A 24,365-nucleotide genomic window follows, 5' to 3' on the forward strand; every position below is an offset into this window, starting at 1 on the left:
ATCATTGGGACATACGGCTGCTTACCAAACAGAATTTTTTTCTGCCTCTGTGACCAAGGCAGGAAAATACTGATGTCTGATGAATGTGAAAGTAAAAGAGGTGATTAAAACCCTCCCTCCCTCTCCCTCCCTCCCAATACATCTTAATTAGTACAAGCTGGGATATGTATATGTATATATAATACACATATACATGATTAGAAGAAGTTGGGGAATATAAATGCATCTCCCCAGCTTCTTCTGAAAACAGGATTTAGAGACGGAAGGGACCTTCCCCATTTAACAGAGGAGGAAACTGACAACTCCTGGGCCACCTGGCTGTCTAAAAAAGTAGCTGACGGTTCCCTATGCTCGCCACACAGAAGGTACTCAATCAATCCTCAGTGATTGACTGGTTGACAGCATTTTTATATGTATTATCTCAGTTATGCCTCCCAACAATTTCATGGATTGTTTTCATTCTCTGTATATGAATCCCCACTGTCTAGGAGAGTGCCTGGGTCATGGTAGGGGCTTAATAACTTATTGATTATTAATTATTAATTATAGTTTAATTATTATAAATTGATTAGAAAGAGTAAGAGCTAGCATTTATGTATCATTTCAAGGTTTGCAAAGCATTTCAGATAAATTATTTCATTTGATACAATAATCCTGGGAGGAAGATGCTATTATTATTAGTCCCATTATAGAGATGAAGAAACTGAGTCTAAGATGGGTTAAACGACCTGCCCAAGATAACATGACTTGTAAGTATTGGAGGCAGGATTCAAACTTAGATCTTCGTGCCTCCAAGTCCAACATTCTATTTACTGGGTCACACCTAGCTGACTGGGGGGAGAAAGATTAAATGATTTGTCCAGGGTCACATATCTGGTGTCAGAGGTTCAAATCCTTCAAATCCAGGTCTTCTTTTTTCCCAAGTCTAGCATTTGATCTTTTTTTTTCCAGGTTACCCTCACCCCAAAATGGCAAATTTTGAAGGATGACTTTGACCTGTGATCTGGGGGTGCGTTTTGGGTTTTGGGGTGCAGTGGGAAGGGTGGTTGTTGTAGTTGTTTTTAAAAATACTTGTGTCTCTTTTAGAGTAGGCCTAAATGGTGTCTTGGTGGTACAGTAACAGTTTGTGATGTCACATGGGAACAGATAAAGAAATAAACCAAAATTAGGAGGCCATTCTGTGTTCTCATGGTGATTTTTATGTAATTTCCCGAGGACGCGGATGCACTACAGAATGCATCTGCCCGTTAACCACGCCAATAAAAGCAAGTGGCAGAACCGACGGCCACCGGGGCAATCGGTGTGCCCACAAAAATGATTGTAACTGAGGTTAAGTGTGTTTAATCTGAAGGTTTTGTTTGAATGTTAGTTTAAACGCAAAGGAGGAAATGGGATGGGGGGAGAGGGAAATAAAACCCGTCTCATGGCAGGAGCTAAGTGTCTATGTAAGGCCCATTCATTCAATCCAATCGACCTTTGGGGACATTAACAGTTGAAAGTGTAAATTTGAATTTAGAGACTTTATGAAAAGCTGATTTTAAGCTCAATCTGCCCCAGATGAGAATGTGTCGATGAGTACTTGGGGACTCTTAAATTTAGAGATTATTCAATCGCCATAGACTAGAAATACACTTGTGAAACTGCCATAGGAGGGGAGAAAGGCAGTGAAACAACAAAAACAAAGAAACTAAGCAGCTTTCTCAAAAAAAATCGAAGACACGGTTCTCCTGCCACCCAACGTGGATGTTTGCCCAAATGCCGACAAATGCAGAGGGGCTCACTTTGTGGATTAAAGGTCTCCAATCTTTCTGACACAGCGTGTCCCTACACTAGTCAAGGATAAAGACTCATCTTAGGGGATGCTGGGCCCTAATGCTCATCTTTGGGTGGACTGGCCCCTGCCAGCTCTCACTGGTTTTGGCACTCTGAGAAAACTATATTAGATAGCTTATAGCATCATTGACAAGGGGTCACCACCAGGGATGGGGAACTCACTACCTGTCAACATCATCCATCCCAATATTTGGACAGTTTGATTATTGGCAGAACCACAGAGTTTTAGAGTTGGAAGGGATCACCCGAGCCATCAAATACGACTCACACCTGAAAGGAATCGCCTCCCGCCCCCAGATAATGCAAGGAACCCAGATTCTGGTTGAAGAACTTCCCAAGCATCCCATCCAACTTTTAAGCTGCTCGAATTGTGGGCAATTTTAACTGGCACCAAGAGGAAATTTGCCTCCTTACAAATTCTCATCACTCTGGGGTCAAAAGGAGCAAATCTAATCTCTCCTCCACATAAAGGCTCTTCAAATACCTGAAAACTGTTATCTGGTGAACCCCGAGTCTTTGCTAGGCTAAACAGCCTTAATTCCATCAATGGACTCGAGGCCCTGAATTCACCATTCTGATCACCTTCCACCTGATGCTCTCTGGCTTTCCAACGTCCCCCATAAACCAGGGCTGTCCAGAATTAAACATAACAATACTAGAGATGTGGTGTGCCCAGGGCAGAGTACAAGGGGGCTACAACCTCCTCATCAAGTCTTCCTTACCTTAGGCCCAAATCTGCCTCGTGGAATCATCCACCCACAGGCCCAGCAGTACCCGGCAGACTAAGCCCACTCCTTTGCCCACAGGACAACCCTTCAGGTGACCTTAAGCTATTTGTACTACATTATGCCCCTGCCTTGGTGCTGTAGCTTTTTCTCTCGGACCCGTTGTTGTGCTTTTGTTCATGCAAACCTGTGCACCACCAGTTCTGCTCTCTGGTGTCCCATTGCTGAAGCTTATTTTCCACTCTCTGTCCGTCCAGACCAAGTGGCTAGATCTCTGCTTCTGCAACAAGCCCCAGTGGCCTGGACTAGTAGAACCAGAGGGTCACAATAGGCCCCGTGTCTGGTGTCAAGGGATCCCAAAGGCTCTGCCTCACACAGGTCCAGACTCCTAGTCAATCTTCAGTCTTCCATCCCTCATTTCTGCTCCTCTTCCAAAGTGAGCAATTAAAACTCTAGATATTCTCAGAGTATGGCAGCGACCTGACATCGTGGATAGAGGCCTTAGGCTTGGGATCAGGAATCAATCGATCAAACAGTAGGATTGATTAAGATGCCTACTGTGTGCTAGATGCTTGGGATACAGATACAGAAACAATCTCTGCTCACAAAGAACTTACCATGATAGAAACAAGTACACAAAAACATATACAGCAACAATAGCAAGTTAATAAATAACTTTCTATCAGGAGTTAACTTTTGGGGGTTCATGGGCTCCTTTGGTGGCCTGGGGAAGCTTGTGAATCCCTTCACTCCTTGTAAATGCATAGAATAAATAAAATATTATTGGCTTACAAAGAAAACCAATTATATAATGACATTGTCATAAATATATTTAAAAACAAGTTCACAGAGGGCAGCTAGGTGGTGCAGTGGATAGAGCACTGGCCCTGGATTCGGAAGGACCTGAGTTCAGATCTGGCCTCAGACACTTAATACTTACTGGCTGTGTGACCCTGGGCAAATCACTTAACCCCAATTGCCTCACCAAAAAAAAAATGTATAAAAAAAAAGTTTACAGACTCTAGGTTAAGAAAACCCAATATGTATATAGGTGTATACACACACATGTGTGTGTATACACACAAATATATATACACACACCCACATATCTGTGCATGCACACATACAAACACATATGTATGGACACATGTACAATAGTTAAATACAAGATACCATGAGAGGGAGGGCAGCGGCAGCTGACAATATCAGCACAGGTTTCATGTTGAGCTGGAGATGCTTTGCGGCAGAGGCTGGGAGGGCTACGTTTCCCCCAAAAGGCCTCAGTCCCGGCTCCTATCTTTACCAGGTGTCTGATCCCAGACAATCTCTTAAAACCTCTGTCTACATCAGCTTCTCTTCTATCAAATCAGTCAACCATGCCGCCTATTTCCCAGGTTTGTTGTAAGAATCAAATGAGATATTAGAGGCCGATCACTTGGCAAACCCTAATACACTATAGAAATGCTAGCTTTCCCTTGCAGCTGCTCCAATGTCCAGCCTTCACATGTCTCTCTCATTCATATTTCCTGCCGTTGGTTTATGCCACGCTGAACTACAAAGGACCCTAATTATCTCATGCAGATTCAATGGAGGCCTGAATGCTGTCTGGGTGAGGAGCAGGAAGCAGGGCAGCAGCACCAGAATCACCACTGTCAAAACAAATGATTGTGATATGATGTTGGTGAATATTACCATCCCAGAAAGTGACAAATATACCAAGAAATCAGTTCTGTGACCCACTTGGTATGGAAAAGAATTTCTGAAATGGCTAGAATGAAGTACTGCTGAGTGCTCAGAAAATCGACAATGCCCTGGCCCATGTTAGCCAACGTCCAGCAGAGGCTCCAAGGGAGCCCCCCAATCAGCCCTCCCCCGCCACCAAGGATCAGCTCCAATGTACTCGTCAGAACGTCTGGGGCTCAGCTCCAACAGCCCGTGTGATTGGTTCTACCATTCAACTACTCCCAACCAACAACAGCCCCTGAAATCCACGTCTCTCCCCCAGTGCTATCTCCTATCTGCAACTATTCATGTTCCTTCCCTTTATGGTCATTTGTTTCACCATTGCAAGTCATATAATGCCCAGGCTGGTCCTTTTCTGTATTCTCGACTTGTCCAACACTTGCCTCTTTCTCTGACAAATTTGCCTTCTACCCTGACTATTTATTTTCAGGTGTGATTAATACTTTTGAAAAAATCACTTTCACTTTGTAATATCAACACCCACCCAACTCTCCTCCATAATAAAGATTAGGTAGTCACTCTTTGCCTTTTAAGAAAAGGTCAGTGCTTAACTTGGACTCCTCTGCCTTCTTCCTAATGTCTTGATAAATCTTCAAACTTCCCTAGGATACTGCTAAAAAATAACTTCCAAAATTCAGAAAACAACCAGGATAATGAAAGTTCTCATCCATCAGTCAGTCAATTGATGAACAAGCATTCATTCATTCATCTGTTGGCTTGCTCATTTGTTTGAAATGTGTTTTGTTGATATCTTTTTGTTTTACATCTATTATATTTTCACTGTATCTTCCCTTCTCCCCTATCCAGAAAATCATTCTTGATAATAGAAAGCATTTTTAAAGAAAAAATAAATCCAATATGTTGTCAAAAAGTATTAAAGTGGGGGCAGCTAGGTGGCGCAGTGGATAGAGCACCGGCCCTGGATTCAGGAGGACCCGAGTTCAAATCTGACCTCAGACACTTGACACTTACTAGCTGTGTGACCCTGGGCAAGTCACTTAACCCCAACTGCCTCACCAAAAACAAAAAAGTATTAAAGTGACTTATTATATGCCACTCACTGAAGATAAGACAAAGATGTAACAGGTCTTGCCCTCAAGAAGTTTACATTTTATGATGCCACAGGGAGATTAGATGAAAGAATGGAGAGTGTTTAATATGGGTCCTGGGGTCTTCTACTACTTGAAATGCCGTCATGTGGAAGAAGGACAAGACGAGTCCTGTTTGGCCCCACAGGCCAGAATGAGGAGAAATAAGTGGAAATTGTAAAGAGACAAAATGGAAATTTCACATCAGAAGATGCTTCCCAACTCCTGGCACCATCCAGAAAGCACGGACTGAGCTTCCTCGAGGGGTGGCAGGTTCTTCTTCCTTGGGCTTCTCACACCCGGGCTATGTGGCTGCCTGCTTTTGGAATATCGCTTGGCCGAAGGAGCCTTTGAGGTCTCTTCCAAGTTTGAAAATCCGTGATTCTGTGAGAATCCCTCGCCCTCTTGACCTTCTGCCACACGCACCTAGCCAAGCCCCAATCTTGAGTACAACCTGCCATCTGCTCTCGCTGTTCCGTTTTCAAGCCCATGACTGCTGCCAAAGAAAGCCATGTCCCTGGGCCAAAACGCTCCCCTCAGAATCCACAGGCCTTCCCGCCACTCAGCCATTCCTTAATTCATTCCTTATCAACTCTCTACCACAGTCTCCACTGCATCTGTTCCAAACTTTGTCCATTGTCCTGAAATGTTCAACCTGCTCTGTTTATGCTTAGTAGCTGTTCCCCCTCCTACTTTCTTGAGAACAAGGATATGAATTCCTTCAACCTCCCACCTCCAGAGCCACAAACCTCTCTATACCTTCACCTACCTCCTCCCCCTCTTTAATTTCAGTGAAAGAGGAAGGCCCCCTTCCCAAAGCCGACCCTCCACCGGAGTCCAGGATCCCATCCCCTCTCCAGAATCTTGATCTGGCGTTATCTGTTCTTTTTCTTCTCACTGCAATCTCCCCACTGACTCCTTCTCCTCTGCCTGAAAATATGCCCAAATCTCTGGAGGCAGCTAGCTGGCACAGTGGATAAAGCACCGGCCCTGGATTCAGAAGGACCCGAGTTCAAATCCGGCTTCAGACACTTGACACTTACTAGCTGTGTGACCCTGGACAAGTCACTTAACCCTCATTGACACCCCCCCCCAAATGCCCAAATCTCTTCTAGTCTAAGAAAACATTCCATTAACCTACCATGCTCCACCCACCCAACCTACTACCCCATCTTTCCTCCCTCTCAATGCCAAACTTCTAAAAAGATTAGTCTACAATCATTAGCTCTATTCTCTCCCCCCAAATTCACTGTCTCACATCTCAAACTCTTGTAATCCGACTTCCAATATATCCCCTATAGCTGCCCCGTTGGCTCTGTCATACAGATAATCCTCTTCATCCTCCTAGCTCTCTCTTTATTCCTTCTTTGTCTCCTTTTCTGACACTTCCTAAATGCAAAGTCCCCCAGGGTTCACTGCTCAGACCCCCTTCTCTTTTCTCCCTGTATTCTATCAATGGCAATCGCATCCAGTCCCGTAGATTCAATTGACCCCTCTAGGTAGATGACTCTCAAATTTGTATCTCTAGGCCTGATCTTTCTCCTGAGTTCCATGTCCATATTTCCAGTGAAATACTGAACATTCCCATTTGCATTTTCTACTGGCTGTCAACGTGTCCAAAATAGAATTCATCATCTCTTCCAAGTTCTCCATCTGCTTCTCCTCTATACTTCCCTTATTTCTGTTCATATGTTTATACCACATCTTCATGACCTTGGAATCAGATATGGTGCCTTCCTTTGCCTCCACATTTGCCCATTTCCCCATGGAATGCATGGAGGTTATCAAAGGTGAATGGGGAACTCTGCGCATGAAGGGAATTGGGGCACCATCACTCAAGTCAGACTTGACAGTCATGTGTGCCCATGAGGCCCATGAGTGCCACTAATCCAACCCGCTCTCTCTGTTCGTCTTCACCCACTGTCTACTATTTAGTACTGAATTTTTACAGCATCAGATTTAGATGGTGCCCCCTGCTCACTCAGCCTTGTGCTTTGCTATGAAATAGTGATGATCCTCATAGGAATTCTTCATCTCTCCCTGACTCCAGTGTCCTGTCCCACCAAGAACAACCCTTCCCCTAGGATGGACCAGGTGGAACAATGGCTGCGCACAACTGTCAGCTCATTTCTGGGTATTGGAAGGAATGTGAGGCTAGGATACAGGAAACCTTGTTCTCGTCCTCCATCTTCCACCAACAAGTTGTGTATCCTGGGACCGGCATCTTCTTGTTTCTTTATCCACGGAATGATGGGGTTGGACCGAATGAGCTCAAACATTCTGGGATGGGCAAGTCTCTGGACCCACCTCATTCAGTGTGGTGACACAGAATGGAGCTGAATCAGGAGATGGAGGTCTGGGGTTTGAACTACAGTTCTGACACAAGTAAAATATTTGCTGTCCTTGCCCATAATTGTCCATTTTGGGTCTCCTTACTTTTATACTGGCTGCCCCCCCATGCCTAGAATGCTTTCCCTCTTCAACTGGGTGACCTTGGATGAATTTCTTTAAATTTTGTGAGCCTCGGTTTCCTGATCAGTAAAAATGAGGGGGTTGAACTGCTTATGAAAAAGGCACTAAATCTGGAATGAGGGGCTTGGAGTTCAAATTCTACCTCCGACATTTACCATGTGTATGATTGTGGGAAAGTTGTTTAGACTCCTTCTCCCTCAGTTTACCCATCAGACCAGAGGGTCTCCAATGTTCCTCCCAACCCTATATCCAGGGTCCTAAGATCCTATAAATATCTGTTGTATATCGTATTTCTTTTGAAAAAAATAATAAACATTTTTATTTATAGTTTTGAGTTCCAATTTTTATCCTCCCCTCCCTTCTCCCTGAGTTGGTAAGCAATCAGACATAGGTTACACATGTCTGTATATCTTATTTCTACTCTCTGGTCCCTTTTTGTTCTTTTCTGTACTTTTCTCGCGTGTCATCAGTCTCCAATGGCTCTCTCTCCTTCCCCTTCATATCCGTTCAGGAAAATAGGTTTGTTTAGCTCACGGCCATTTTCTCACTATTGTCTGTATTTTTTTCCAACCCAATGAAGGCGATAAGCTCAATGAAGACAGGGAACAACTTTGCTGGGTGTGGGGAAACATTTCTGAACGCTGCCAACAAACCTGCCATTTTCTGAGGACGAGAAGGAGGATATGGTTTGGAGGAAAAGCAGGATGTGGGCCCCTGGCCCACACACAATAAATATAAGGTTCCAGTTTGAGTCCCATCTGGATTACTCATTAAGAACATGTAGCCTGTGACTGAAATCCATATGCAAATAGGCCGGAGGTAACAAGGAGGCAGTGTCTACACAGGCAGAGTGAAGTGATAGGTTCGGCAATTCTCCTGTGAACTTGGTTAGTGTTGACCAACAATCCAGTTAATCCTGGGTAAAACCTTCCCTAAAACCTTCCCACCTCCCTGGAGCATGTTTTTGGCTAAAAAGGGAATATTCAAGAAATATTTATTCAATATCCATGATAAGCCAAAGGTATTGTGCTAAACTGTTGTCTGAGCTCTAGACTTGGCTCTGCATATCTACTGCAGCAGGACTTAGGGTCTGCTCTCCTCCCTGCCCTTCCCCATCCTCCCACTGGGCCCGGATTCCATCTGGTGAGCCCAGCGGTCAGCAGGTGCTACAGGAAGCTGTCTTCTCTAAACTTTTCTGCCAATGGAGTGACTCTGAGTCATGAGGATAACATAGTGGGGGGGGGGTGGGACTGTGAGTGTACAGCTACAAGGGGAAAAGAGTCCTCCTCTGGAAGTAGCAGAGCCTTTAAGAACCGGGGGGTCACATCTACACCGTGCTGGGGCATCACAGTGGGTAGCAGGTTAGGGGAGGAGTAGATGGAACCAAGCTTCCACAGAGCTGTACTTTGGAGAATTGAACTGTGGCTGAGAGATCTCTCTCCTTCAGAAAAGATCTCTCCCAGGCAAGACACCTCAGGAAAACCCTTTCTTCCCAGGTCCCTCAATCCAGCCAGAAGTAGTGGTTAAGGAGGCAATTCTCAGCAAAAGACCAAGCGCCACTGTCTTTGTCCAGCCTTCCTCCTTCCGGACCAGCAACGTCAGACTGCAGATCTCTTCTCTGTAGATCACCAGCCAACGGCTCCCTCCATCCTTAATCTGAAGCCTCTGTGCTCTTTCTCTGAACCGCTCCTAAGACACAACACCACATTCCCCATATCCACACCTTTGCCTTGGTGTCCCTGTCACCAGGCTCCATGCATCCAGGCTTTAGAAACCTCGAAACCCATGTTAACAGTGGTAAGACAAAGGCCCACTGATCACCTCCAGAGTCAGAACAGTTGGCGGCAGGAAAAGATGCAACCACAGATAGAGCCCAGTGAGAGCAAAAATGGCCACTGGCCATCAAACCTACTAGAACTCTAGCCTATGCCTTCCCCTGTCTTAGGCTCCAGCTAGAAGTCAGGCTGTCAATAGCCATCAGATATTCATTCTTACACTTGGATCCAGACCTTTTCTGATGAGACTGTGGTTGAAAACAACCAACAGCCACTCAGATATGGATTGTTCTCCTGCCTGGGAACTTTCAACCTGGGATTAAATAAAATGTGCAGGCTGCGTTACAGCCATCAGTGTTTCTGGTTTTTCTACGCCTTTACCAAATCTAATTAAACTGTATATTGAAAATTATAGCTGTGAGTGAAGGTGATAAATGAAGGGCCATGAGGGGAAGGTCAAAGAAGCCAAGACAGCAGCAGGATGGGGACCAAGCCAATAGTTGTACTTATAGACTGGACAGCTAAGTTATGGGAACGGCAAATATAATGTGGGAAAAGAACCGCACGGGGCTGGTACTCGAGTGACATCCATATGCTCATAGCCTTAGAGACCTTGGTAAAGGACATGTTTGAATTGACACAGTGAATGAGTCAGAGGCAGAGTTGGGACTAGATTCTGCCTTCTCTCCCAACTCCATCTCACACTAAAAGTGACTATTCTCATCAGAAAAATCCCAACAATTGCTGTACTTTCATGTCACTTCTGTTGACACCTAACTCTAGGTGGCACCTCATTAATGTCACGTTGGAATATTTCCTGCCAGCCACACTATGGGGGCACGCATCAAGATGCTCGGCAGAGCACAGCCAGAGAGAAGCTAAACAAGGGAGAGAAATGCTCTTGGAGGCTTGACTTACATTCTTTGGACATTCCCACTTCAAAGCACTTCTGGAGGCGGCAGTACTGGCAACGGTTCCTGGTGACTTTGTTAATCACACAGTTTTTATCTCGGTGGCAGGTGTAAATCATGTTCTTCTGAATACTTCTGCGGAAAAAGCCCTGCAACCACAAGCCAAGAGAGAGAAGAGAATTAAGTCAATGGGACAGTGGCTGGACAGCGAACCCAAGCTCTTAGCAGCGCCCCATGGCTCTCCTAAGGTAAGGAAACCAGAGTCGTGTAAACCGAGGATCAATTACACTAAGTAGGACAACTCAATGAGCCAAGAGAAAGCCCTTTGACCAGGGTATTCTCCGTCTGGTTCCTTCAAACCAACGTCATTTCACCATGGCCTGTCCTTGTCTGCCAGGCCATTTTCACACGTGTGTTCCACCTTCCACAAGGTGAATGGAGGAAAATCTAAAATTCCCAAAGAGAAAAACTAAGGGAGGAGCAGGGATGTCTGTGTGAGCGGTTACTGTTGTCTTTTTTTTTTTTTTTTTTTGGTGAGGCGATTGGGTTTAAGTGACTTGCCCAGGGTCACACAGCTAGTAAGTGTGAAGGGTCTGAGGCTGGATTTGAACTCAGGTTCTCCTGAATCCAGAACCGGTGCTCTATCCACTGTGCCACCAACATGCACCATTAATGGACAGAGAGACAGCCTTGGGAGGAGGAAGCCCTGGGTTCATTCAAGTCTTGCCTCTGAACACACACCTGCTATATGCCTGTGTGCTGTCATCTCCTAACTTCTCAACGTTTCAGGGAATTTTCTAAGGTGATGAATTATAAGGGTGGTGACAATCAGCCTTGGTGGAGGGCGTTTCTACACCTAGGGATCCCCCCATAAAAAAGTCACAAGTCTAGATGCATAATTTTCAGAAGAGTGTCCGCAGTAGGCAGGATGATACCCGGAGCACTGAATCTGGAGTCAAGAGGTTTAAATGCCGCCTCTGATGCTCCCGGCTTGTATAATTGTGGACAGGTCACTAACCTCCATTTCCTTATCTGCAAGACAAGGCTAGTTCAACAAGACGGACTCTGAGGTCCCTTGTAACCTTAGAGCTACTATCCTTTGTTCAGAGCTCCTTGGGATAGCAATCTCTACAGAGGATTGGCTTACTCGCACCTCTCCAGGTATGTGTCCATGGCTCAACAACAGCCTTGTCTCCTTCTTCTTTCTGCTCATAGGGAGGAGGTTCTCTGTTTACAGCATATTTAAAAAACAAACAGGCTAGGCTTAGGGAGCTGGGACTCCACCGAACTACATTTGAAAAGATCTATCAAATGTGTTTCAGTGAGGGGGAGAGGGGAGAAGCCAGGAATTGAGATCAGAAAGATCCGTCCTGGAGGCCAAGATGTGTTGTGAACTGACAATATACTCTCCGAGGTCCCTCCCAGCATCTAAGTCCCCCTTCAGACAGTCAGTCAACAAACATTTATTAAGTCATGACTATGCGCCCGACATTGTGCTAAGGGCTAGGAATACAAATAAAGACAAACAAATCCTATGGTGCCTGCCCTCAAGGCATATGACATGCAAGTAACTATTTACACATAAGATAGATCAATGCCACTGCTTTCCCTCTGTTAATTATCTCCAATTTATCTTATATATGTCTTGTTTGTGTGCTTTCTTCCCAATCAGAGTTGGCAGCCGGCACTAGAGGGCAGGCACAGATCTATGGTCTATGGTCCTGTGAGGAAGCATGACTTCTGGGACCTTCTCATCTTAACTAATTGTTTTTGCCAACTGGAAGTCAAGCTGAAAAACTAGAGGTGTGGTCAGCACTTTCTAAATGTGTGCACCCTGGGACAAAACCACAGTTGCCCTGTCCTAGTTCTGCCTCTGGGTACTGACACTGGTACAGAAAGACTTCAGAGGATAGTAATCAGCCAGGTGAAGTGGCTTTGGACCAAGGACTAGAGGAAATGCACAGGTTTTCTGAGCTTTCCAAAATAGCTTTGTGGCAGGATTTCAGTTTCAGTAAATGATTTCTAGCCTGTCACAATTCTTGCTGACTTAATCTCTACTGGGGAGTATTTTATACCGGGTTGTGTAAACACCAATGTCTCCAAACCAACAGGGCTAAGTTTACATGGTACAAACAGGAAGAAATACCTCTTGTCCCTATAACCTATTGTATTGGAAGTTTGTTTCCTGGTAGGCAAAAATGATGACCCCATTTAAGGTGGGGGGCGGGAGTTTGGGAAATTCTTGCAGACTCATGGTTATCCCTGAAGTGGTGACTGCAGTGAGGGTGGGGATGCGCACAAAAGGGAAGGCTTGGGAAGGCCTGGTGAGAACAGAGTAATAGAGATAAGTGATAATGTGACCCAAGTCAGAGGGTCAGCAGGGATAGCAGCCGGACAGACAGAAGCAGACCACAGAGGGTCAGCTTGGAAGGGGTTGAGGGTAGGGAGTAATCAGTGGGAGGGACTTCCTCTGCAGAGCCAATAGGCTTAGGGACAAGAGGCTGCCTGCTAAAAAGGCACGGTAGGAATGTAGAATAAAAGCTGTCTACAGGCAGGGATGGTTTTGTTTTTGTCAAATCTCCACCACAAAACGCATGTCAGAAGCTTAAAAATGCTCACTGAGTTGAGAGCTATCCTGAGGAGAACTGAACGGCAACACTGCAGTCTGGGGGCTGCAGAGAGGGTAGTTTTTTCTAGCCTGGCTAGAGATAAAAAACAAAAAAGAAATTGTAGAGCAACCGATACAGCTGTCAAATACTTGTCCACATGACAACTTATCCGAGTCACCCCCAAAACAGACAACACGAGGCAGCTAGGTGGTGCAGTGGATAGAGCACCGACCCTGGAGTCAGGAGTACCTGCGTTCAAATTTGGCCTCAGACACTTAACACTTACTAGCTGTGTGACCCTGGGCAAGTCACTTAACCCCAATTGCCCCACAGGAAGGAAGGAAGGAAGGAAGGAAGGAAGGAAGGAAGGAAGGAAGGAAGGAAGGAAGGAAGGAAGGAAGGAAGGAAGGAAGGAAGGAAGGAAGGAAGGAAGGAAGGAAGGAAGGAAGGAAGGAAGGAAGGAAGGAAGAAAAAAATGGTGGGGAAGCAGCCAGCTCTGACAGCTAGAGGGTCTGGGAAACCTGCTTGGAGGAGGAGGCGTCTCAGCTTAGCCTTGAATGATGATCAGGCTTCTCTGAAGGGTTTGTGGGAAGAAGGAAGGAGTCTGTAAAAGGCCTGGACGCCTTGAGCAAATATTAGGATAGCTGCTGGTTCAGTAGACACAGGAGATAATCAGAAAGCTCGAAGGTTTCCATGAATCACAGAGGCCTGAACAAAAGGACCTCGGGACACTATCCAATCTTCCCATTCCTGCTTATAGGCAGGACTACCCAAAGTCATTGCAGAAAGATCACTTCCTGTCCCTGGTCCTAAAAGCCCCCACGTTCACTTGGAAAGTTGAAGGAGTAAATAAAAGAGCTTCTTGGAGGTGACCCTGGTCAACCCAAATGGAGCACAGCAGTGAGTCTCTAACTACTAAGGCATCCCTCAGTGACGGGGAGCTCCCTACCAGCCAGGGCAGCCTGTCTTATTCTCCCTATGCAGCACACGGGAGACAGTTCTTCCTAATGTCTAGTCTATGGCCTGCTCATTATTTTTTAATTTCTCCATCATGCCTTCTACAGCAAAGAAGAAAAAATCGTTCAGCGATATCAAAGCGGCATCCCTTTTCTGGCTTTCAGACTGTAGCATCCTCAGCAAATGCTGGTTACCTTTGGATTTTTCTCATTTTCTCATTTTTCTCTGCACCATCCAACAGGTTTTCTCATCACATGCCTGGATTTTCCTTGTTCCAAGTTCTTAGAATTTTGCTTCTCAGTTACATGTCCCCCAACATTTATCTTGAAGTCTTTATAGTATTAATATCTTAGAAAACATAGAAAGAGGAGATTGAGGCCCATAGAGATTAAGTGGTTTGCCCAAGGTCACATGGGTAAGATCATCTGATTCCTGAGTCTGTATTCTCTCTATTTTTAATACTATGCCTCCCTTTTAGGGTAGAGGGGAATATATGACAACCATTCAACAGTAACCCATGAGATCGCAAGCTCCTTCAGGGCAGAGGCTGTCTTTTACCTCTTTTTGTATCCTCAATGCTTAGCACAGTGCTTGGCACACAAGAGGTACTTAACAATTGCTTATTGATTTTATTGACTGACCAAGGGTGGTGCAAGAGTCTAGGAGAAATCAATGGAGAGGTCCAGGCAAAGCGTGATGAGAAATTTAACAAAAAAAGTTTTTAGTTCCTTTAAGAATTATAAACTTAAGAGGCAACTAAGTGGCACAATGGAGAGAGTGCCAGGCAAAGAGTCAAGAAGACTTCCTGAGTTCAAACCTGGCCTCAGACACTAACTAGCTGTATGACCCTGGGTAAGTGACTTAACCCTATTTTCCTTCATTTCCTCATATGTAAAATGAGCTAGAGAAGGAAATGGCACACCACTCCAGCATCTTTGCCAAGAAAAGCCCACATGGGGTCATGAAGAGTTGGACACAACTGAAATAAAACAATAATCACTATAAATCAATCAAAGCTTCATTTTTTTCTTTATTGTTTAAACCAGAAGTCTAACCACACAAGTGACCCACAATAGTCTGGAGCTGAGAACTAAACCAGATTAAAACGTACTTGGGAAATATTTAACAAAATAACTACATATATAATATAACACAGATAATGTTAATGTGCTTTCTAAAGTCAATGCCCAGGATCTTTATATATGATTTGGTGTCACCATTTCTATTTGAATTTAATTTTTTTTTTTTTTTTGCAGGGCAATGAGGATTAAGTGACTTGCCCAGGGTCACACAGCTAGTGTCAAGTGTCTGAGGCTGGATTTGAACTCAGGTACTCCTGAATCCAGGGCCAGTGCTTTACCACTGTGCCATCTAGCTGCCCCCATTTCTATTTGAATTTAACACCACTGGTTTAGACTTAGAAGTTGTGGAGAAAATGTTAATAATGAATGTAGATTAAAAAATAGTGAATGCAGAGTAAATTTAAAAGTGTGTTTTCTCTCTCAGAAAGCCGGTTGTTAAACATTTGCCAGCAGATATCTACAAGACACTGTGTCATGCAATTTGTGCAGAAATCAGAATCCTATCTTCTTCCTAGGTGTGTATTCACCCCAGTCCAACTACACAGTGTTTGGACACAATGAACTGCAACCTCAGGTCAGGTCAAAACTGCCAGATTCCAGATTCTGAGCCAGAAACCCAAGACTAAGGCCTAAGGGAGGTGAATGTGGAATAATCCTATTACAACCACTCTGGGAAACAGGCTTCAGACCAGGAAACACGTTGCTTAAACAAACAAAAACCACCTTCCCCATGAGTGCATTACTATGCGTGACAGCATCAGAAAGTTATAAATAGGGAGATTTGGGGGGGGGGGCTAAAAAAAAAGAAAACACAAGACCTTTTCACCCCACCGAAATACAATGGGGAGCTGGAGGGAGAAAGTGGAAAAACAGCTACTATTTTGATGACAAGAAGGGAGTTTCCTCCGGGTAGGGAGGGTGGGCACTGGTCCGGAGCAGAGAACACACAGTTCAGAGCTGAGCAAAGCACGGACATGTGTGGCAGAAAACAACAGCGAGAGGGATGGGGAATGGATGGATGGACGGATGGACACACACACACACACACACACACACACCCCTAACATGCCAGCACTGGACTTCATTATTTCTGGCCCGCACAGAGTTAGGTGATATGTTACCCTGGGTAAGAGATTTCAGTTTTCCAAGGCTCAGTTTTGTCATCTGCAAAATGGGACCAGTGAGCAGACCAGCACGAGATGGTCCTTTCTGAGCTGAGCTCCAAGTCTGTGAGCCTATGCATTTCCTCTCTCCTGGCTGGGTCTGAAGTCCTTCTGTTCCTCATTCCTGCTTCTTGGAATCTCTATCTCTCCTCAAGGTTCATTCAAGCACCATCTCCCATCCCCCCTCGGCCATTTCTGGACCCCCAGATACTAGGGCTTATCTGTAGTTGAGAAATTCAGATCAGAGGATGACTGTTGTTGTTCGGTTGCATCTGACTCTTTGTGACCGCCTTTAGGGTGTTCTTGGCAAAGATACTAGAGTGGTTTGCCATTTCCTTCTCCAGCTCCTTTTACAGATGAGGAAACTGAGGCAAGTGGAGTTAAGTGACTTGTCCAGGGTCACACAATTTGTAAGTGTCTGAGGCCAAATTTGAACTTCGGAAAACAAGTCTTCCTGACTCTAAACCCAGGACTCTATCCACTGCACCACCTAGCTGTCCCAAGTAAATACACCTAACAGCTAATTAAGTCTGGCTGGATAAGTGATGCTCAGTGAGAGAGCACACTAGGTGGGAGCTTTTGAGCAGTCCTAGAAAACCTCCCATTCCGTTAGGGTTACCCATAGAACTCTATAAGGAAGAATATGAAACTGCCCTTTGGGTTCTTAGCCTGTGATAAAGGTGGTGTGGGGAAGGGTAGCAAAGGAGATGCTACCTTGGCCCACTAGAGTGCCAGCTCCTTGGGGGCACAGACTAGGTGTCTTTGTATCTTCATTGCCCACCACCATCCGAGACAGAATGGGCACTTTTAAAATTCTTGCCGAATTCAATTCAATTAATTTTTAAAAACTTATTTGATGACAAATGTAAAAGCAGTGATCCTCTGATTTTTAAGGCCTGTTGTTCAGTCATCAGATTCCACAGTCTGCTAGTTTTTAGACAGAGTGGTCTCTGTAGATAGGGATGAATGCCACTGAACTGTCAAGAGAGATCTGGGTTCAAATTCTGCCCCCAACATTGACTAGCTGTGTGAGTCTGGCATGGGTTGGCTTAGAATGATTGCTCTGCTTTGGGGGCAGCTTCTCAGAAATGGGCTTTCTAGCATCCCAAGGAATGCAGGGATTAAAGAATTTGCAAAGGCCATGGCCCCAGGGTTAGCCATCTTTCCGGAAGGGTACAATTACAGCATTTCCCCTGGATTTCGTCAGCTGAACTCCAGCCTGGAGACCTAAAGGCCAAGGCTTTCAATCTTTTAAATCCACATTTAATTAAAAGCCCTCGGGGACACTGAATGAAAAGGTGGCACGCTCTAACTGTGAACTTGAACTCCCAGTATCTCATGGAGAGGTCAAAGGCCTCAGCTCTCACTAAGGGCACTGGGCCAAGGCAGCTAGCAAGTCATCAGGATGGACTTTTTTTAGATTAAAAAAAACCCCACCACAAACAACAAAAAAAAAACAACAAAGAAGAAATGTTACTAGGTTACACAAATCAGAAATGATGTTAGAGAAATGGGTTCTGTTTTCAAAGGATAATCTTTAGGGGGAGGGAGACCTCCTTATTTTCCTTTCAAATGGGTTATTGTTCAAGACCAAGAAAACCGAAGAGCAGCTGTCCTTAAGTGACTAACACAGACCAGTCCACTTTGGGCTGCTCTCCATCTGTCAAGGATGCCAATAAATTAGAAACTGCTCTTTGAGCCATCGCTTTTCATTCATAAGTTTCAGGAAAATAGAAAGGATCACAGCAATCAAAAAGAAACAGAAACATATGACTCTACCTACAGCAAAATTAAATTATGTCTATACATCTCTCACTTTAGAGAACTGCTTTCTTTGTTCTTTTGTTTCTTTTTCCTTTCCTCTTTCTTTCTCTTTCCTATTTTTCTTTCTTTCCTTTGGTTTCTTTCCTTTTTCTTTCTTTCTTCCTTTCTCTTTTCTCTTTCTTTCCTTTCTCTTTCCCTTCTTTTCTTTTTCCTTTCGTTTTTCCTTTCTTTCTTTCCTACTTTTTCTTTCTTTTTTCTTTTCTCCCTTTTCCTTTCCTTCCTCCATCTCTCTTCCTTTTTTAAAAAAGGTCTCATGGGGCAGCTAGGTGGCACAGTGGATAGAGCATGGGCCCTGGAGTCAGGAGTACCTGAGTTCAAATCCGGCCTCAGACACTTAACATTTACTAGCTGTGTGACCCTGGACAAGTCACTTAACCCCAATTGTCTCACCAAAAAAAAAAAAGGCTTAAAAAAGGTCTCTAAAAAGATTCATAGATATTAAATCTTATTTTCCCATTGAGTAGCATTATAAAACTAAAGCTATATTCCTCTGCTTACTACATTCATTTGTTCATTCATTCATACATTCAGCATTGATTAAGCACCTACAGTGTGACAGGCACAATTATAAGGGCTGAAGATACAAGAAACAAAACCAAAGTACCGGCTGCCCTCAAACAGCTTACAGTCTCTTGTTATGTTCTATTAGAGCCTGCCCAATTGCATTCTTTTACTGGACACAAAACCAGACCCTGAGAAGTCCCCTTAAATGATCACAAAGACATCTGTTTTCCAGATTACTTGGGTCACTTATTTTGTGCCCTTCTATGGTGAGACCTATAGCTACCCACTTATTATCAGGGATTCTCTAAATATAACAGGGCAAGGAGCCAGTGAGTTCTGCCTTTTTTTTTTTGTTCTTATTATACTGAAAAAATGAACTGAAAATAGCACCCCAGCTGCTCTACACGCCGACTGCTCCAACACATCTGCACCCCAATTGCTGAAGCTTATCTGTACCCAGCGCCCCAAATGGAAGCACTGGGGAGAGGCGGCCCATATAGAAGTGGATGTTCTAAAAATGCAGAGAGCATGAGCTGGAGAAAACGCCCACAGCAACTTAAAAAGATTTTTATTCTTATGGGCTGATAGGCAACATTTGGCAATTGGTAAAACCCAGGACTGAGGGTTTGGGGTTTTTTTCCTTACAATATACTCACTGAGGATGAGAAAGAGCTCTATGGCAACTCCTACCACCACAGAACAGACACAAGTAAATGGGATGCACTTGTGTTGTTTTTCCAATGCAGAAAAGACTGAAATGGCGGGGGAGGGGGCGCACGGTAGAGGGGTTTTTTTCCCAGAAATGCTAATTTAATTTTTAGGGACTTTTTTCTCCCTTCTAGATGGAATTTTCCTGTCTTATTTGAGATATGCAAGGTCTCTTTGGGTGGTGGACAGAGGGCCAATCTTTGAGGCAGGAAGAACTGGGGTTGAAGTCTTCCATCTGAAATATCCCTGGGAAAGTCATTTTAAGATGTCTCTGCACCAGGCAACTAAGATTAAGGAATTTCTTTACCCTAGGCCTCATGTCATCATGAATCAGGGGCTAGCCAAGAGCTTAAAAGTCCAGTCTGACCCGGTGATTTATAGAAGAGGAAACAGAGCTGATGAAGTTTTAATTGTGGCTAGTGAATAATAAAGGCAGGCCTTGAACCCGGGCCTTGCTGCCCTTACGAGATCTGCTCCAAGGGAGTCACCCATCGGTTGAGAACAAAATGGCAAAAGAGAGAAGCAGCAATCAGAAGGGGCTCTGATTATAGGGAGGGTGAAGGATGAGATGGTGGCGGATGTGGAGGTGGGAGGGAGGCAGGAGGCTGAGCAAGAGTTTACAACAAAGGCCCCGAGAGCATTACCGAGAGAAGGTGAGGATTTATTGGACGGAGCCTCCTGCTTGTCCTCACTCATGGAGAGCACTCTGACAGGAGAAAGAGCTTGCTAGTGTTTTGCTGAGAATATATGACTTCAGATTCAGGCCCTGACATGTTTTTCCTTGTATGGAAGTATGTTGGCCCCTGAGTGGAGAGGAGGATGTTGCTCCTACCTAAGGGCTCATGCTGTGGGCAGGGTCTAGTCCTGACCCAGAGGATAATCAGCCTCAAATGAACAAGTCTGGAATTCAGGACACCTTGAAAAAAATGCAATAATGATGACTGCCTTTAGCGCTTTACAGATAGAATAATAATAGTTCGCATTAAAATAGTGCTTTAAGATATTCTCATTTTATTCTCACAACAATCCTGGGAGGTGGGTACTATTATTATCCCTGCTTTGCAAATGAGAAAACTGAGGCGAATGGAGGTTAATTGGCTTGCCCAGGATCCCATAGCTAGTCAGTTATCAGAGGCTGCATTTGAATCCAGGTCCCCCTAACTCTGAGGATTTTGTGAGGGGGATGCAGAGACTCATTTAACAGAGTTTATTATACCAATGTGTGCCCATGCGTCATCTCCCTATGCAGCGCTTAGCACAGTGCCCGGCACATAGTAGGTGCTTGATAAAATGTTTACCGAATTGAATGGAATTGAATTATTTAACTGTAAGCTTCTTAGTTTAGAGAATATAGGATTTAAATCTGGGAGGGACCTTAGAAATGCTTTCATCCTAGTTTTGGAAAAGGGGAGCTAAGAAACCATGTAGCCCAACTTTCTCTCATAGAGGCCAAGGGTCACATGGAGTGAAGCCAGGCTCTAAATCCTGGTGCCCTGATTCCAAATCTCACGGTGTCACCCTGATAGCGAGAACGGAGCTTTACGATCACTCCCCTGTCCCCAGCCCGGCCCTTGGAATCCAGCAGCATCCGAAAAAAGCTGTCTGTCGGGCTGACTTGAAAGCGAACCAGGCGAGGTTTGGAAGGGTTCTTCTCATCTTCCAAGCTAGGTCCAAATATGGCTTTGATTGCATCCAGTCTCCTATTTCCCTTTTTTTATGGGAGATCATAGTAGATGGATGTCCCTGCAGCACCAGGACTGGAAGCTTATAGGCTCAAGGGACAAGACCTGGAAAGAACATTGGAGACTTTGTCTACCCCTTCGTTTTACAGGTGGGGAAACTGAGGCCCAGGTGCCAAAGGCAAAGGCAGCTAGGTGGACAGAGCACCGGTTTTGGAGTCAGAAAGACCCAAGCACAAATCACGTCTCAAGAATTTACTTGTGTGATCTTGGGCATGTCCCCTAAGTCCTCAGTATTCCTCAGTTTCCTCATCTATTAAATGAGAGGGTTGGATTTGATCCTAGGAACTTTTTGTTGGTTTTTCTTTTTTTTTTTTTTTTGCAGGGCAATGAGAGTTAAGTGACTTGCCCAAGGTCACACAGCTAGTGTCTGGTTTCTGAGGTCGGATTTGAACTCAGGTCCTCCTGAATCCAGGGCTGGTGCTTTATCCACTGTGCTACCTAGCTGCCCCCCTAGGAACTTTTTGAACAACACAGGCTTGCCTGCAGTTACCCTGTGATTTTTTTAAAGCACCCTTCTAGAGGTACTGTGACCCAGTGGGCAGAGGAAGGTAGGAAAACTCTAGATGAAGTCAAGCTTCTGGCACCCACTGGCTTCCCTGGTATCTTGGCAACTTTTTTCAGATGACAAGTTCCCTAGCCAGGTGATGTTCTGCATGGATAAAATTACTGAGAGTTCACCACTTCTATGCACAGACCACAAAGTTCTCCACTAGCGAAAATGCCTACTAAGCTAATAGACTGGCCAGGGGTGGTGGGGAGCAGGAACACAATACTGGGATACTGTCTGAACCTAAGTGCCATTTTTTGGACTTAATATATTAAAAGTGTTACCTCTGTGATTTTTCCAAATGTGTCTCACATTTGCTAACCCAAGATAAGCATTTTACTTGCTTCCTTTGGAGAAAATGCCCTATTGAAAAAGGTAGGGCCCTCATCAGTTTCTTAGCTTGTTCTTTGGCCCCATGGACATTAAGGGACCAGTTTTATTTTCCTTGCTAGGACACTCCTTTCTAAACTCTTCATTTCACTTCCCAAAATTATGGGCCTTCAGAACATGCCTTTCCTTAAACTGTACCACCTGGGACCCCCTGAAGCTTGGGACATTGCAGCCTGGAAGCAGTGCCCTACTTTAAGAAGGAGTTAAAAATCAAGTAAAAGATGGGAAAGATAAGCAGACAGAGAAAGATGCAAACCATAGTCCATAGTGACAAGGAAGATCGAGGTGCATCCTCAGAAGAGGATAGCAACATTAGGGCTCCTACATCCAAAGCTTCCCAAAAAATATATGAATTGTTCTCAGGCCAGAGAGGCACTCAAAAAGGACTTTGAAGATAAAGTAAGAGAGTAAGAGAGGTAGAGGAAAAAATGAGAGTGATTCAGACAAGTCATGAAAAAAAAAGTTAACATCTTAAAAAGTCAAATGGAAAAGCTCTCTGAAGAAAATAATTGCCTAAGAATCAGAATTGAACAAATGGAAGCTAGTGACTTTATGAGAAACCAAAACACAATAAAGCAAACCCAAATAAATTTTAAAAAATAGAGGCCAATGTGGAATATCTTCTTGGAAAAACAGCTGACCTGGAAAATAGATCCAAGAGAGATAATATGAAAATTATTGGACTACCTGAAAACTATGACCAAAACAAGAGCTTAGACATCATCTTCCAAGAGACTGTCAGGGAAAATTGCCCTGATATTCCAAAATTATGGGCCTTTGAGAAAAGTAATATATGAAGCTATGCTACCAGTCCCCAACTTGTTTGTTTTTCTAGGAATTGTATTGTGCTTCCTTTAGTAAGTAGTTTCACTTCTGCACCCTGATAGAGAAATACCTTTCACAGAGAACAGTTTATGACCAAACAAGAGACAGAGAATATTATGAAATGCAAAATAGATGGTTTTGATCACATTAAATTAAAAAGGTTTTGTACAAACAGAAGCAACGCACCCCAAATTAGAAGGGGGTCAGAAAGCTGGGAAACAATTTTTATAGTCAGTACTTCTGATAAAGGCCTCATTTCTAAAATATATTGGGAATTAAATCAAATTTATAAGAATCCAAGTCATTCCCCAATTGAGAAATGGTCAAAGGATATGAACAGGCAGTTTTCTGATGAAGAAATCAAAGCTATCTATTGCCATGTGATAAAAGCTCTAAATCACTATTGATTAGAGAAATGCAAATTAAAACAACTCTGAGGTACCACCTGACACCTTTCAGATAGGCTAATATGACAAAAACGGAAAATAATAAATGTTGAAGAAGCTGTGGCAAAATTGGAACACTAATGCATTGTTGGTGGAGCTGTGAACTGATCCAACCATTCTGGAGAGCAATTTGGAATTATGTTCAAAGAGCTATAAAACTGTGCATACCCTCTGACCCAGCAATACCACTATTGGGTATTTTCCCCAAAGAGATCATAAAAAAGAGAAAAGGACCCACATGTACAAATATATTTATAGCTGCTCTTTTTGTGGTGTCAAGGAATTGGAAATTATGGGTCTGCTCATCAATCGGGGAATGGCTGAACAAGTTGTGGTATATGAATGTAATGGAATTCTATTGTGCTGTAAGAAACGATGAGCAGGCAGATTTCAGAGAAACCTGGAAGGACTTGCATGAACTGATGATGAGTGAGATGAGCAGAACGAGGAGAACATTGTACACAGTATCGACAACATTGTGTGTTGATCAACTGTGATAGACTTGATTCTTCTCAGCAATACAACAGTACAAGATAGTTCCAAAGGACTCCTGATGGAAAATGCTCTCTAAATCCAGAAAAAAAAAGAACTATGGAATATGGATGCAGATTGAACCATACTATATCTTTTGTTTTTGGTGCTGTTGTTTTTCTTTTTTGAGGTTTTTCCTTTTTGCTCTGATTCTTCTTGTATAACATGACTAATGCAGAAATATGTTTAATGTTTTATATACATATATATATATATATATATATATATATATATATATCCTATATCAGAATACTTGCTGTCTTGGGGGGGAGGGAGGGAGAAAAATTTGAAACCAGAAATCTTATAAAAACAGATGTTGAAAACTATCTCTACATGTAACTAGAAAATAATAAAATATTTTTATAATTAAAAAAAGAAATACCTTTCACTTCCTAAAACATGATTGCTAATTGGCAGTTACAGGTATAATAAAACATGAACCGGAACTGTGATTTCATTGGCATATGGAATTTGTAGTGAGGAAACTCCT

General features: G+C 43.8%; 1 protein-coding gene across 2 annotated transcripts in view; it reads right to left on the reverse strand.

The window, feature by feature from the left end:
- The window catches only part of RARB (retinoic acid receptor beta), a 180,688-nt gene that overhangs the window by 84,652 nt on the left and 71,671 nt on the right, over window positions 1-24,365 (reverse strand). For both annotated transcript variants that reach the window (XM_043965736.1, XM_043965735.1), the window contains exon 3: window positions 10,555-10,696. In XM_043965736.1, the coding sequence (XP_043821671.1) occupies window positions 10,555-10,666 (112 nt within the window). In that variant the 5' untranslated portion in view covers window positions 10,667-10,696. The remainder of the gene's footprint in view (window positions 1-10,554; window positions 10,697-24,365) is intronic.

This window comes from Dromiciops gliroides, chromosome 5, assembly GCF_019393635.1.
Source record: "Dromiciops gliroides isolate mDroGli1 chromosome 5, mDroGli1.pri, whole genome shotgun sequence".
Classification (NCBI taxonomy): domain Eukaryota; kingdom Metazoa; phylum Chordata; class Mammalia; order Microbiotheria; family Microbiotheriidae; genus Dromiciops; species Dromiciops gliroides.